At 38.8% G+C, this 17,073-nt stretch overlaps 1 protein-coding gene across 1 annotated transcript in view; it reads right to left on the bottom strand.

The window, feature by feature from the left end:
* Positions 1-17,073, bottom strand: part of LOC129777714 (abhydrolase domain-containing protein 2) — a 57,029-nt gene that overhangs the window by 7,058 nt on the left and 32,898 nt on the right. The window contains exons 2-3 of the mRNA XM_055784152.1: positions 8,470-8,642; positions 8,222-8,389 (exon numbers count right to left, since the gene is read on the bottom strand). Of these exons, the coding sequence (XP_055640127.1) occupies positions 8,222-8,389; positions 8,470-8,642 (341 nt within the window). The remainder of the gene's footprint in view (positions 1-8,221; positions 8,390-8,469; positions 8,643-17,073) is intronic.

Raw genomic sequence — 17,073 nt, 5'->3', positions numbered from 1 at the left:
GTGTTGTCATTGTTGTTGTTTACATGCGGTGCCAAAGATATATTGATGTAGTTATGAGATATGGAATAATGGTGCTGGTGCAACATGTATATAATCGACTGTAGCCGAGTCTATGTCAATTTCAAAAAAGGCCACCGGAATAGCCTTCGAGGTAAATTTTCAATGCATTGATATGAAATAAATTGCGACATACGATTGTTTTGCGAGGGCAAGAATGAATCATCAATCAATTATCGTCAACTGATTCTACAATGAAAAAATCATTTCAGAGATTATTCTACTAAGCAGTTGTTTCTAAAATTTCACAGCATTATAGAATAATATCCGAAGGTATAAATAAGCGACTTATATAAAATAACAGCGTAGTTCTACGTCAACAATGCGGTCGTATCTTGGACACAACCTCCTATAATTTTTTTTCCAATTGGAAAACGCTTGCGTCTATTTATGCGTTTTAATCGTTTTAATAAAGTTTGTTCGCATAGCTAGACGTAATCACCAGGTTGCTCTGTCTGTAGCGTTAGTATTTATATTTCCGATAATAGTCTAAGCGTCTCCGTCGGTAGTTTCAATTGTTTTCGGATAATTAGTGTTGGTTTTCGGATAATTAGGTTTGGAAGAAATTTAGTGAAATGTCTGGAAAAGGTGCTTTGGATTTGTTGCGAGTCTATGACAGTACTTTTTTCCTGAATACTCTGGGATATGAGGCTCGTGTTTTCTCAATTAATTGAATTTGTGAAGGCAATCTGCAATGTTGGTAATTCTAGCAACATGATTCATCGATATCACGATCAATTGTATAAAGATGATGGAGTGACTTACACCAACGGTATGAGTAAATGCTGAGTATTTGGAATGATTCGTTGTCGAATCCGAGGAGTTATATTGCTAATAACCAATATTATTTTAATTTTACTACTGATCTGATTGTTTCATTATCTACTTGAAGATTCAAATGCAGAAATTTAGGTTATTATAACATTAAAAACACAATTGCTTCTCTTTATTCATCTCAGTGAAGTGTGCACTGCGGGGAAACGTGGCGCGCAAACGAAAACCGCGTAAAAAACCCGCATAAATTCCAAAATGTGAATTGTTTGAATTATTAGTTTGAAATGCAACCCATATTCTAACAATTGATCAACTGATTTTTTACAATAATGATATTTGTTTCTTCTTTTATTTCTCAGCTACGTATCAGTGATACAATACAAACTTATTTCGTGAAAAGTCACATCAATTAGCACATTAAATTTTGACGCGGTTGATACGTGTCACGTAAAAAAACGCGTAAATTTCGCAATTCGCGTGAAAAAAAAACCGCGTAAATTCCGAAATCCGCGTAAAAAGCTCAAAAAACTCAAACTGTGCGATACTGGTAAATGGAGTCAGATTGAGCTGAAATTTCGCAGAGGGTAGTTTTTCGTGGGAATCAACTTTTTTGATTCTCGTTTTCGCGTCTCACCTGTTGAGAACCGCTCACGAGTTTTTTCGTGTTTTGCGGTAGTGAAAAGGTAGATTTTTGACCTGCCCGAAAAATGAGTTGAATATTCTTGTAGATATCAAAAATTACAAAACATGATAATTTCGATTGCTAATGGTCTGCTTATTGAACCAAGCTATATAAATTGAATTTATGCAATACCTGTAGTACACGGCATGCCGTTAATTGAATAGAGTTAGTGTAGTCCTAAATCGACTCTTCGTTTTTGCTCTGTGTGAGGGCGTTTGTGTTTGCGCGTTGTCCGTTGAGAGTTGAGCGTTTAGTATTGAACATTTAGCGTTGAGCGTTTTTCGTTTACGTTTTCGCCGTTTCTGTTTGTGTTATTTCACAAACCGCCAATTTCATTTTAATACCGTTTTCAATCAACCGAAAGCAACCATTTTCGTTCTCAAAATGACATCGGAATACGATATTCGACTTCCGTTGTTATAATCCTTTCACCCAATACTCATGTCGTTGGGGGTATCCATTAATTTTGGTCGTTTAGAGTCATTATCAGCAAACCTGAAGTCAAAACTTCTTTGTTTTCCGTTCGTCCGTTATTTTGTTCCATTATCTGTGTATGTCATTTCCGGAGAATAAAATGAAGGTCGGTTAAGGGCCACCATTTTTAAAGGTGTCGAGAAAAGGGACTTCCGATTTGGTCTCTGTTTTCCTCTTTTTTACCACTCAGTATAAAACATGGTTTAAGAGATATAGTACTCATTTCATTGCGAAGTTGTCAAAAACGAGAATTTTATGTGATGAATGACCGTTGCAATTTAAGGAGTCGAGTCATTATGTTATGGTTTCATTCAAACTAAAAAAAGATACGAATGCAGTACGAAAAGTACTTAACCTACAAAAAAAAAATAAAAAATTTGGAAAAGTGGCGATTTATTTCTCAACATAATCTTCTTTTAGCTCGATACACTTGACCCAGCGATGCTCCAATTTCTTTATTCTTTAATCCATCTAAAAATACGTTTCTCAAGGTCTGCAAACTAGGCATCCGTGGCGGTGATGACCTTCTCATTCGAGTCAAATTTCTGTCCGGCGAATGACTTTTTCAAGTTTGGAAACAAAAAAAACTTGCACGGAGCCAAATCTGGAGAATACGGTGGATGGGGCAGCAGTTCGTAGTGCAATTCGACCAATTTGGCCGTGGCGACGGCGAAGGTGTGAGCGGGTGCGTTGTCATGGTGGAAGAGCACTTTTTTCTTCGCCAAATGGGCAATTCTTTTCTTTTCCGCAATTCGGCGTCGAATCGGTCCAATAATTCGGCATAGAAAAGCCCTGTGACCGTTTTGTCCTTCTCCAGGTAGTCGATGTATATCACACCTTGTGAATCCCAGAAAACTATGGCCATCACCTTTCCGGCCGATAGGACAGTCTACTCCTTCTTCGGAGCACGTTCGCCTGTTAAAGTCCAGTGTTTCGACTGTTCCTTGGTCTCTGGTGTGTACCAGTGGATCCATGTTTCGTCGACGGTCACGAAACGATACAGAAACTCCTTCGGCATGCGCTCAAACAGCGTCAAACACGGCTCTGAAGTAGTCTCAAGGTTGCGCTTGTTGACGGAGTGAGCAAACGCGGCACCTATGGCGCCGATAGCTTTCTCATGCCCAAAATTTCATGCATGATATGATCACGCTGTCTTTCGAGATGCCTACTGTTCCAGCTATCTATTCGCACCTTCAATCGGCGGTCTGCTAATACGAGATCGTGGATTTTTGTTACGTTATCCTCCGTGGTAGCCGTTTTCGGGGCACTTGGGCGTGGCTCATCAAAAACCGAAGTGCGACAACGTTGAAACTCGTGAAACCAATTTTTGACGGTCGCCATCGAAGGAGAAGAGTCACAGTATACAGTATACAGAGTATACAGCATCCAAGCGCTCTTTGATTTCGCTGCGCGATTTCCCTTCCCGTGATTCGATTCACCGACCGATATTGCTCTTTTTCTATTTTTCTAAAATCCGTGGACACGCCCGCTTCCACACACGGTCAAAACAAAACTGCGAGTCCGATTCGGCTGAAATGTTGACAGTAGCCTTTTACGAGAATGTACTACATGATAGTAATCTCTCTTGCGATACTGTGACCATCGGGTGATGAGGCTAAGTACTTATCGGACCGCCCTCGTAAATCTTAGAATTTTCATGAAAGTATGGGAACATGGTTGAGAACTTAAGAGAACTAACGATAATATTACTTAACAATTTATAATTTTCCGAAAATGTCATGAATGACCAGCGACAAGCCAAGTAATCCAAATTGGCGCTGCCGGCGCCAAGCGAATAATTTTTCACGAAACGTGCGGACGACAAAGTGTTAAAAACCTGAAAACGCTTCCAACACTTCTTTGATGCTTGTTAGATTCGGAATGTTTCTGGGATTTGACATTGCAGAAGACTTGAGGGTCCAATCATCGAAATCTCTGCCTCACCAGTTTTATCAACTCCACGTGTTATTAATTAATCACTTACAAAAATCTGTACTCATCTGCACTTTTGCACAAAAATTTGTAATCTGTACTAAAAAAATCGTAAAAACCTCTACCATTCCAGATAAGCCTGTACGTGTGGCAACACTGGTGGATACTAGTAGCGTATGATTGAATTACACGTACATATTGTTGATTTTATGCGTTTTCAAATAGATAACGATATAACAAAACCACGCAAATCCGTCGGTCGGAAGCACCACCAAAACTTTCGACTAAAGAGTTATTTTAAAAATTTCGGTACATATCCGAAAGTAATCAAAAGCGATTTTGATTATTTTTTGCTGGAAGAGAGATTCTGTGTATTTAGGAGCGTATTCGAACTTAAGGGTATAATGACGAAGATGTTTCGAATTACAGATGCTCTCTCAGACTATCTCAGATCATTCGCCTCAGTCCTTAAAAAACTAAAAAAAACAAACACTCGCTGCCGCTGCCATCTGGTTGCTATGACTGATTAATGACGGAATATTTCGCGAATGACTTATTGAATGTTTAATCAATTAATTTTCGTGGATTCAAGCATTGTTTCCGGATTGAAAGTGGCGTCAAAGTGAAACGCAATTCAAACCGGATGTGAAGATCATATGGTCGGGGTTCTGCCAAAACGAACTAAGCGCCATTTTTTTTTTAAATTGAGTTACCTACATCATTGGATGCAGAAAATAATAATCTATCGACTGTAGAATGACCATGTCATCCGGACGATTGACAACAGCTCCAAACGAAAAATTCTATGTAGCAGACTGTAAAAAAACGAAATTGCATTCAACCAAAGCGAACCAGAAACCCACAATATAGCATTGGACGATAGTGATCGTTTTCTCCTAGAAGGCAGATCCGAATCTTTAACAGATTTTTCAGTTTCGGAAAGCTCCTGGAATCAGATATCGTCGGGATATGGTAAGTAAGACAGCCTAAGGGCTGCCATGAAGTGTAAAAGCGCTGATCTGCATTTTTCAAAATTGTGTTCAATCACAATGAACCAAGTGTAATGCATTCCTTAATAAATTTGTTTTCATTCATTAATATATTATTTTGTAAAAAAAACAGCAAAAGTGAGTCAATATATATACCATTCAAGTCAAGTCAAGTCAAGAGCCGTTGCAAAATACTAATGTGTTGTGTAATGATATTATGTTAATAACTAGCATGTACTTGGTTCGCTCTGGCTGCTGCGTGTCAAGCAGAAATATAATTTCGTTTTATTCATATTTCTAAAGGTTATGAATCAGAAACTGACGACGATGTGTGCTTACAGCATGAAAAGTAGTATTATGTTTGACATCCTGTTCGTAACACGTAAGCAGTAAAATAATAGATTTGATCCGACACAGTCAATTAGTGGGAGCCCAAACTTCAAATTTAAATATTAGCCTGTCAAAAAAGTCCTGCGGTATTTTTTTTTGAATTTTCATTTGTTCATAAAATTAGTTACAATCATCTGTTTTAAGCCAAATATGCGCCGTTTTGTTCGATGACTTGTTCCCTAAGAGATGCCAACTTCATAAAACCCCTGTTATAGAAGCTCGCTTCCTTATTGGCAAAAAACTCGGATAGCCAATTTTCACAGGCCTCTTTTGTGGCTAACTTCTGACTACCTAGCTTGTTCGCCATGGACAAAAACAGGTGGTAGTCACTTGGTGCGAGGTCCGGACTATACGGCGGATGCAAAAGAACCTCCCATCTCAGCTCCCGGAGCTTCTGGCGCGTCACCAAAGAAGTGTGTGGCCTGGCGTTGTCCTGATGGAAGACAATGCGGCCTGATGTTTATCAAAGATGGCCTCTTCTTCATGAGTGCTACCTTCAAGCGGTCCAGTTGTTGACAGTACAAGTCCGAATTGAGCGTTTGGTCATAGGGAAGCAGCTCATAATAGATTATTCCTTGACAATCCCACCAAACACACAGCAGAACCTTCCTGGCCGTTAATGAGGGCTTGGCCACCGTCTGAGCCGCTTCAGCGGGCTTCGACCACGACCGTTTGCGCTTTACGTTGTCGTAAGTGACCCACTTTTCATCGCCAGTCACCATCCGTTTCAGAAACGGGTCGATTTTGTTGCGATTCAGCAGCGATTCACATGCGTCGATACGGTCAAAGATGTTTTTTTGCGTCAACGTGTGTGGCACCCATACATCGAGCTTCTTTGTGAAGCTTCTTCAAATGGTTAATAACGGTTTGATGACTTATCCCCAGCTCTTGGCCGATGCTACGGCCTTCCGGAGCTTCCTACCGACGACAGGCCTTCCGGAGCGTGGCGCATCTTCGACGACCTCTACACCAGAACGAAAACGTTGAAACCATCGTTGTGCGGTGGAAATGGAAACTGTATCGGGTCCATAAACTGCACAAATTTTATTGGCAGCTTGAGATGCATTTTTGCCTTTGTCATAGTAGTACTGTAAAATATGTCGGATGTTCTCTTTATTTTGCTCCATATTTGCGACACTATAACTCACGAACGACTTAACCAAACAAAACACTGTCAAGGACTATATTATAGCGCGCAAAAATACCTTTCCAACAATATACAGCTATAGTATGACTCGATACAATGAACACAACTAGAACTACGCGCTTACAACGACACCTCGCGGAAATACCGCAGGACTTTTTTGACAGCCTAATATATCAAAATAATGCTTTTGGCGCTTGGTTCGTTTTGGCAGAACCCCGACCATATGAAAGATGAGCGTGAGCGTTGGAAATGTAATTTTGCTAAAAAATTTCATCAGCCCATCTTAATGCTACCAAGTGTTTGTACAAAAGAGTTTCATTCTTCAATTTATAAAATCTTTCTTTTCGCCGGTAATTTCATAGTCTTACGATAACAATGCGATCGTGTCTTGGAGAGCATCCTTCTTTATTATTTTTTTGCGGCCTGCGACACGATGACTAACACGTATTTGTGCCCCTCTGAAAAATAGGTTCAGTATCACTGGTCTAGACGTAGCCATCAGAGTTCTCGAATACATAGACTAGCTTGAGACATGTTAATGTCGGAAGTCAGTAAAACAAACACCACTCACTCTCTCACTCATTAGTCCCTCACTTCTTCAGTATATCTGTTTGACAATTACAACCCAATTAGTCGGAGAGAGAAGAATAACACATCTTTGCAATACTATAGAGAATTTAGAGAAACCACATTCAATCGAACACCATTTACCCAAATGTCATATGAACCCTAATGTATCATTTACTCGACTAAGAAGAACGAAAAATTCCTTAAAAATAGATTACAGAAAGAGCTGTTAATATTTCAAAGATGGAATAGTTTCCTACAATTATTGCGTTTCGATGTTTACCAAATTTAAAAAAATATATATATATAATAACAACTCATGTTTGAAAAAAAGGAAAATGACTCGAAAAGCGAATTGATTGATCAATTTGTAAACTTATGTCAATGACTAGGAGTAATTTAGAAACAGCACTGGAGTTCGAAGAAGTGGCAATTGTGCTTCTCAACATACACCGTATATTTAAGTAAGGATCCCGGTTTGGAAGATCGAAAAAAATCGTTTTTTTTGCATTTTTCGAAACTTATGTTCTCAGAAATGTTGTTCTAAAAGGATTTTTCGATATTAGATTTCGTTGGAAAGCTACGGCCAAAAGATGAGGTCATCACCTCAAGGGATAGTGTATTGCTGTATGAATTTTTAAACGCGTTTTTCTTGAAACCATGGTTTTTTCAGCATGTATAAATGAATTATCTTATGCGTTACATAGCCGTTTTTTGATATCTAATTTTTGATTTTTTATGAACTTCTGAACAGCGATTTTTTATGAAAAAGTTACTTACTAAAATGGCCACCATTTTGGCAATTTCCAAAAACCCCTTATGTAATGCTTTAGGTATTATCCTAAAGTTTCAAAATATTCATTGGAATTCGTTCTGCGATATCCCATTGCTTCAGAGCCGAGACCACCAGCAAGGTATCGATTTTCAGACAGCATTTACACATCTAGCTGTCAATAGCGTAATAATCACTATTTGTGCACTCAAAAAAATGGAAAATACCTCCTCAGATATTCCTCAAACAGTAACCAAAACAACCCAACATTTCCTAACATCCGAAAAAAATCGAGAGCATTCACTATTTTTCAACCATTCAGACAGGGGTCTCCCCTAAGTAAAAAAAAATAAAAAAAGATAAAAAAAACTCGAGTATAATGATAATAACTGTCTATGTACACGAGAATTTTTTTTAAAAATCACCATTACACTTACCGTATGTGAAAATCCGAGGAGAGGTCACTTGGACGCTGTCCAATACCCCGATATGGTTCAGCACGGCGCATCGATAGCCGTGACATTGTGCGTAGTGTACGAAGGTACGGATGTAGACCGACTCGGAAGAGTTCCCAATGCCCGGACATATGGCAACCGTGATGTCGTCTGAATGAGATTATTATTAGATCGTACTGTATTAGATTTCTGTTTTGTGTTGTTGTTTCCTGGTGAGTTGGTTTACCTACCTTCTACAGTAGTATTCAGTGGTTGATACAAATCGTAGGTCAACGTTGAACCGTCCGCTAGCAGCAGATACACGCGTTCTCCCAGTGGCCAGGGACACTTCACGCGGCCCACTATGCTGTGAATTATTGTCTGGATGTGGCCGCTGAAGCCCCACAGGCGAGTTGGAATGTATCTGGAATAAAGAGAAGATGAAAATTGGAACGATAGTTGGGATTGAGTGATGTATGCTATCTCGAGTATCATCATATGTTCCAAATAAATAAAAGCTCCTTTTATTCGTCTCATCACTCCATCGTAACCGTGCCATTTATAGAGCTTCAAATGACAAGAATACATATCAAAATGAAATCTGTTTGATACTTCCTGTCGCATCCTTGAATCTTCATTGTTTAGGTGAACTTTTAATGTTCTCGTCCTTGATTTCCCCCACAATAAACTACCACTAGAGCATACCGGTAGCACACTCTGTAAAAGAATACTATGATGGGTATTAAAAGCTTTTCTCTTATTTCCCAGTAGAAATTCGTTATCGCTTCTTTATGCGGGTCTGGTCGGGTTGTGAAGGTTGAATTTGAATAATCTACGAGTATAAATTAATTTCCTTTCTACTCTACAGATAGTGTCAGATAGTGTGTGTTGATTCAGTGCCATTTTCTCCAGTGGGATTTTGCCGTTACCCACCCCATGATTGTGCATAAGCGAGCTAGTTCAGATTGGTCCGTCGGTGACACAAACTAATGGTTTCAAAATTCAAAGTGACAAGACTAAGAGCTACAACGATCGTCCGAAGAGCAGTGACGGCATTACCACAAGCGTGATTGTCTTTCACCGCGATTGGTATTACGGTGCACAGATAGAATCCAATGCAGTGACGAGCCGGATCGAAAGTTTTGGAAGGGCAGGTAGACATGTGGGGAGGGGCTCGATTCCTATCGTCAAATATTTCTAAAATGGTTATGGTGTGAAGTACTTCCAGTACTTCAAATAGTTCTTTTTTATATAAAGATTAGAATCTTCCGGCATAAAACTTTTGCGATTAATTTGAAATTACCGACAGAACAAATTGCGCTTCCGTTCCAGCGGCTTCAACCTTCTAATAAATTAACCTTCTTTGACATTTCTATGCCACCCGCAGCGCAGAGGTTGGCAATCTGATATGGTCAGGGAAATTAGAACGCAAAAAATCGGAGAAATAGTTTCAAACAGTGTGTAGCGTGCAGTGCTATCCTATTCACACTGGATTGTGTAAGCTGTGTGGGAAATTGTAGACCCTCTAACAACACCCACAGATTGATAATCGCGAGTTATGTATCACATGCACGATACGGGAGTAGAACTAGGGAAGGTCGAACAAATCGTTGCGTGAAGCCTGTGGGTTTCTTTTGGTGTTAATTGGGCATTCGGTCAGCGGTTAAAAAATAAGCAGCCAAAGCGTGATGTTTTTCATTATGCGATACAAAGAATGGAATGCGAAATACATATCATGTACGAATGTTGATTTTTTTTTTTGGGAAATGAATTACCATCGCAACGACAATGAAATGAAACAGAAATACCGTTGTCGTTATCAGCACTTGTATTTGAGATACAATAAGGCGCGGCATACACATTACCTAACGCTGAAAATACGCTTGAACAGGTTTCGAACTTTGAAAAAACAACTCTCGCGTAACTTTTGAAAAGGTCCTATGTAACAAATGTAAACAAATCGAGTTAATGGATGCACGCTATTAGTTTTCAATCATTGAATGTATTACAAAAACAATCGTTCACGTATCTATCTTCTTCATCTTTTTGTCGCCGATACAAAAAATATCCAATGTACAGATTCGAATTTGAAGCACCCGGCTGTTACTTCGGACGCCACTTTCCTCCGACGGCCGAAACGTCCGAAGTAACAAAGCAGTCAAAACAACTCGCAGTCGTACTTCGGTCGTTTTGGAATTTGTTTCTTACAGGTGTTGTTATCGATTTCAGTGCAAAGTTATTCTTGACAGCTAGTGGTGAAAACAGTGATAAAGATTGATAGCTTTTAAGACAATTCGCGAATAATGTTCGGGTCTTCAACTACGTTTTTCTCGAGTTGGCGAAAATGTTACATTGGACCTTTTCAAAAGTTACGTGAGAACTATATTTTCAAAATTGTTCTCACTCCTAGACAATGACTTCTACGCCGTTAGACAAATATTTTTATGTTATCATGAAAAAAAAAATATAGAAGGTGATGTTCAAGATACGACCGCATTGTTAACATAGAACTACGAAATTATTGCCGGTGAGAACAAACATTAAAGAGATTTAATGTTAAAACTCTTTAATACAAATATTTGATTGCAATGCGCGAACGTTTCGTGAAGCAATTTGAGCAGATTGTCAAATTAATTATAAGCATTACCAGGTACTGTTAATAGCTCGCTGTCTAGAGCACTTACACTGAAATACCGTTCTTACATGTAAGTAGTTTTCTAGTATCTCTTAGAAAAATTACATCTCCAACACAGGAGGAAACATCTCAGCAGACGCAAAAACGGCAACAGAAAATCCGAACCGAATCTGTTGTGTGGTAACGGCCGAGGCGAAAGCAATAGCATCGGATCAAATTTTCACCTTCAGTTTTCGACCGAATAACACAACTCTCAACGTTGAAAAACACCTTACGTCACTTTTAATTCGGAAACAAGCATTGAAATGACAAAAATTGAATGATCGATTGAAAAAAAATACAAATAAGTCAGTCATTCAGTAATCCAGCGAGCGACTGGACGGCAACACGGTTCTCCAAATGATATTTCTCGAAGTCGAGTTGTTTAGTTTGATTTTTCAAATTGGTCTGTTTCAAACTACAGGCGAATGAACTGATAAAGCTTGAAGGCTCTATAATTCAAAACAACATCATTACATTAATAAATCATAACACACTCCTGAATTCACAGAAGCTCCTTCAAATAAAAAATAAATATAAAATGGATTTTAGAATGCATCGTTTTCTAAAATAACACTTTACTCTAAAGTTTTAGTGGTCCTGGGAAGTACCGATGGGTTTGCCTTGTTTTGTAGGCGCAGCTGAAGATGGTTGATTCATAATTCCTTCTTACTACACACAGCGCGGTGTCAGGCGATTATATATTTGTCCCCCATTCCTGTTATCTATTTGATAACGTATAAAACCAACAATTCGTACAATCTCCACGGTATGAGAACCGATGACGTACGATCCATCCAATATTTCTCTTCTGCTTTACTACCTGCTTCTTGCATATTTTGAATATGCATTCTGTGGCAAAAAGCAAAACCACTGTGTGTGACATCAGCATTGAAAAAGATAGTTGTCTGATAACTGAAGCGAGACGACTTGAATGATGATGATGATTTTTTGAATTACAGAGACTTTAAAATTCATCAGTTCATTCGCCTCTAGTCTTGAAAAAGGCCAATTTGGAAAACTAAACACTTACAAATAAAATTTTTTCTATATTGTTATATAGCACCTCAATCAAATGACTACATTTAGGCACAAAAGTTTACTTCATATAGATAGCAAGGGCTTCGTATCGATTTAAAAAAATGAGAATTTTTTTTTCAAGATTTCCGTCTAAAAGTACGCATTTGACGTGAACAGATCAAACCCGATCGTTTAGATCGGTGAGACGGTTTGAAAGTTATAAAATTTAAAAAACTTGTATATTTTCCGAAATAAGCATAAAAGCGGAAAGGGTAAGTGTTCCTGAGATTTTGATATTTCATGTAAAAGATATAGAGGGTTATATATCAAACACGATCGCATTGTTGGTGTAAGAGTACGGAATTATTTTATTCGTTTATTTACCACTTCGGATATTGGTTTGGAATGTATCGAAGTTTTATAGATAGCTTTTTAGTTATTTATTGATTCAAAAGCGTAATTTGAACAACTTTCTTTGATACATAAATGGATCAATTTTTTGTGAGAGTGAGATGAATGGAGTAGCAACATTACAAACGAACAGCATCCGAGCGAGCCGAGCGGAGCCGACAGGACAATCACCCCATCAACTTCCGACAAACATAAAAACAGCGCACAACGTGATTCATCATCCCAGTTTTTTCCTAACTACTAACGACAAAGTGGTTTACCAAGTGATGCGTAATTAGTAAAATATAAGAGAAAAATTGGACTACAACATCTTGTGTTTTTTACTTCCACAGTGTGCTTAGCCAGAACCATTCCTACCGCAGTTAGCCCGGTTTATGCGCTAACACAAAGTGTTCTCATAATTGGGATTTTGAAGTCTTCAATGCTATGTACGTGTGCCCGACACGGGATACTTCCTATTGGGATGCAGCAGACCATTATTCAGCAACGCCCCCCTAGTCTGTACCCCACATATAGCATGGTGCGTCTCTCTCGACTCGAGGAATCCAAGATAGAATGGTCACTAGCCGGTACAAACATCAACTCGTGTAGAGTTGTCATGAGCGGTAAAATCCTCAGCTCTTAGTGAATGATCAGTGGCCTGCACAACATTCGGCCCGTGTATCTGTAAACAGTGTGTGTGTGTATTACCGCGGCTACAAAAATACTTTATAGATCGGATAGGAGGGATATGAAACAGGGACACAACGAAGGAAACATCATTCAACGTTGACATCGGCGTTTCTGAGGAACTGGTATAGATGAAGCAGAAGATCAGGATCACGGCTACCTATAATATCCCGGACGGGGATATCCGATTGTGCTCTACAGATTTTTATGCAATATGCAATCAAAGGCGATTGTATATTTGTTCCGCCAGCACCATTTCTCCGCATTTCTTAACCACAGCAACGAAAAAAAAACAACAACAATGTGTTCGTGCGAAGTATAAATACAGATGCACTCTCTGTTCAGTCCGAGAAGCGCACTGAAGAGGGAAACAAATCATATTTTAAATCCCACCCCTTTTTCTCTTCGTGACACAGCAGTCGAGTGTAAAAGTAGCCACCCGACCGCGCGGAGCGGAGTTTTCATTCAATCATCGAGCCAACAAGTGCAAGAGTGCAAACCCGAGCAACCAACGAATGCAGCAGAGAAAAGATATCAAAAAACAACGAAAAAGAAGCCAACCAAAGTATCAAACGAGGAGCAAACGCCAGCCAAGGAATAAGCGAACAGAACGTCACAAGAGTAGCAACAACAGCAGCATCGCAAGAGTGCGACGTCATCATAACCACATAAGCGATGATACAGTACTCCAGCAGAATAGGAGCGCATTAGGATGCGCACCGTGTTAATAACTTGTAAATAAAGCGATTCAGTGAATTCATCAAATAAACGTATAAAGTATCAATGGCTTTAAAACATCATGTGTTCCCACTCTGCGCTACTATGACCCAAATCCTAGTTTTCCTGAAACACATCCCACATAAAGTTTACGTACCCTTTCAGAGCATGCAGCGGAGCCTCTGAGGCTCCCACCCGGAAGAATAAGGCGTGAAGAACACAAGGATTCCTTCCACGCACCCGTTGCCTCCATGAGTGGAGCAGCAATCATTATACAGTCCACTCCACAGTTCCCAGCAGACGGAACACTCTCAAACATAAAAATGAAAAACGGCGTGATGCCTCCACCGAACATAATTGCACCATTGTGTGGTATACCTCATATCGCAACATCATCGACACTCAGCCATGATTTTTCTTCCTGAAAAGAAAAGCTTCCATTAGCACTCAAAAAATCAGTTGAGCGCCTAAAAAGTTGCAAATTTACGAAAATCGACGAATTGGTGTAACCGCAGATTTTTTAAACCACCCTTATTCTGCATTTATGACCCGGGTCCAAAAACTTCGACTAAGCCTAAGTTGATGGTTGAATTAGTTAGTTTTATTTGTTGAACAATTTTTTTCTGTTTTTTTTTCATTCTTTATTTTACTTTTCTTCAATAAATACGATTTCGCAAGTACTGAACTTTCATAAATTTCTGGAAATTTATAGCTACATTTTGATGAGGCCGTCACAGCGTCATCTCTATACATCACACTCTGTTAAATTGGCAGGGTTTTCTAATAATCATATACAATTGAGTTTTGAGATATAAAAATTATTCATACTAAATTCCACTGTTGAGTAAGATTTTTTAACAGTGTGTTTCATAAGTTTTTTCACTATATTTTAGACATCTGACATCTTTAGAATTTTTGAAAGTCATTTTTGGAAAAAAGAAGAAAAAGTTGATTTTTGGACAACCCTGAAATGGAAATGGTCACCCTAATGAAAGAATTAAAAAATACGGGTCTAATGTTTTGCGATAAAGAACAAAACTACAAATTTTCTCGAAAATCTGAGAACCACTACATCGGTTTGGCATGGAATGGCTGTATAACAACTTGCAAACATACCACACTATGTCAAAATAAACAAACTTTCTTTTTTCCACGTGTTGCTAACGATGAATGTTTTACGTAGGATGTTTTATGATAACTCTTTCGTCAGTTACCAAATCATTTCGGACAACAATTTCGCGAAGTTAGACGATGTAATTATACTTGAATCTGCGACTTAATGAGCAAGTTTATGGTGCGCATTCCTAATTAACGGAGTAAACCGCAGGTGTTCATCCTAAGCTCAACCTAAGGGGGGACATCACCAAAGAAGGGTTGATACAAACCTGGTAAAATGAAAAATAAAGGAATATTTAGTCTTGAGATTCACTAAAAACTGAATGTTTACTACGTCAGCTTTAACCTCTAGGACGCGTGTTGTGATGTTGCTCTAAATTAGAACCCCTCTCTATACAAATAATATAACTTAACTGAAAAACTGAAATAAACACTGCACGTGGGATGAGTGCCATTTCTCCAGCCAAGAGCACTTTTATGTCGTATTATCATAGAAAATAATAGGCACCCTTAGGCTGCGACAGACATCATGTCATGAGCCCGTTGATTGGTGTCACGAGAAAAACTAACAGTTATTAGTTTCGTTACTCGGTAGTTCCGCATGACAATTTCGGTTAATTAGCAGTCTGTGTGCCGAGGAGAATAACAAACGGATCTTCGTAATAGACTAGGCTGATGTTTCAGTAGTTATACATGTTGTGCCAACAGCAGTTATTTGGCCCGAACACATGAGGAAACATTGAATTATGTCTTTGTAGCTAAATGCAACATCAATCATAGTTCAACCGGTTGAATAAATCGATAGAAAAAAATAAACTTTTACCATTTACCATTAAGGTAAAAGTTTTGTTTTGCATAGGAATAATGAAAGTGTTACTCGATGTTTGAGCTTCATTGAAGAGCTTGTCTGCTTTCCGATCTGAGTAATTAATGGCATTTTATTTCGGCTACCGCTCTTTACCGATGACATCCGCCGGTGACGCCATAATCTCGATTTGGCGTGTCGAATAAATTTTCCCGTAGACGGCCTTGGCCTTTAGTTTATCTGCTGTCCCTGTCGGAATTCAGCAGCTGCACTTTGTACGGTGTTATCAAGGCTAGATCACATTATATGCTGAGAAGGGAAGTGGAATCAGCACATGAAGAGTGAGAAACTTAATTGGGTAAGGTCATGATTCCATAAAGTCCGCATCTAGCAGCTTATCAGCTCAAAGTCAGTGTAATACGAGGCGTATTATCTATAAGAACGAATTTGTTTGAATGGCAAGAAGCTCAGTCTTTATATGAGCCTGTTGTTTTGGATTGCTAAATGTTGCCACCGAGTAAGTTTGGAAAGGATTTAGATACAGATTTTTTGAACATGTGTTGAAATGTGGCTCTGGATACTCGGCGAACGAAAAAGTATTTTGAACTTATCGAGTTTCTAGAAATATACATCAAGCCACAAAGCAATTCCACGTTAATTTGAACGTTCGTTACCCCTTCGATTTTCTAAAACTTTGTACATATGGTTGTAACTACACAAAATCAGTTTTCATTATTATATGGTCAATAACTTCATTTCCGAACGATTTTTCAAGAGCATATTCAAAATCATAGACTTTTCTAAAAAAAATCGTAATTTGAAATACAGCTGTCTGATTGGAATGTGGTGTCCGATAAAGTTGTTGACACAGTCAAAAAACTTAACCAAAAACAATTTTCTGAGACTGTTTGAATTTGTCTTGAAAGCCCCCGCCGATATTTTTTTTGGGTTTAGGGCAACCTCCAAACAAAAAGTTCTATAAGATAACGGCTCGTGAAGATGTCCCTTCCAAATTTAATTTTATTTTCGCTGGCAAATTGAAAAGAAAAATCCTGAACTAGCAAAAAATTTGCAGTTGCGGACGAAAAAGCGTGGTTTTCGTAACAATTCGGGCCTCTAGCTCGAAGATGTACCAGCGAAAGAGTAAAAGCACACGAAGAACCTGTGATGTTTCTGCCAACTCTGCTATCAACTACAGTCGGATGGAGTGGATTTCATCGATAAGCAGTTCAACCCAATTGCCTTCAATTCTTCGAGAAATATTGGGGAAACGCCTATGGCTCTCGTCAAACGAAAGGCTAAAAAGAGCAGCAGAGTGACTTGGAAGGCAGCAGAAATTATAGTGAAGTAAAATAAACGCTCAGTTTGCACGAACGGATTGTTCAAAGTATGAAGTATGTAAGTCTATTTGAAGAAAAGTTCGCAAGTTCGTCAAAGCCATAT

Source organism: Toxorhynchites rutilus, chromosome 3, assembly GCF_029784135.1.
Source record: "Toxorhynchites rutilus septentrionalis strain SRP chromosome 3, ASM2978413v1, whole genome shotgun sequence".
In the NCBI taxonomy this organism is placed as follows: domain Eukaryota; kingdom Metazoa; phylum Arthropoda; class Insecta; order Diptera; family Culicidae; genus Toxorhynchites; species Toxorhynchites rutilus.
This window is presented reverse-complemented; position numbering and strand designations above follow the sequence as displayed.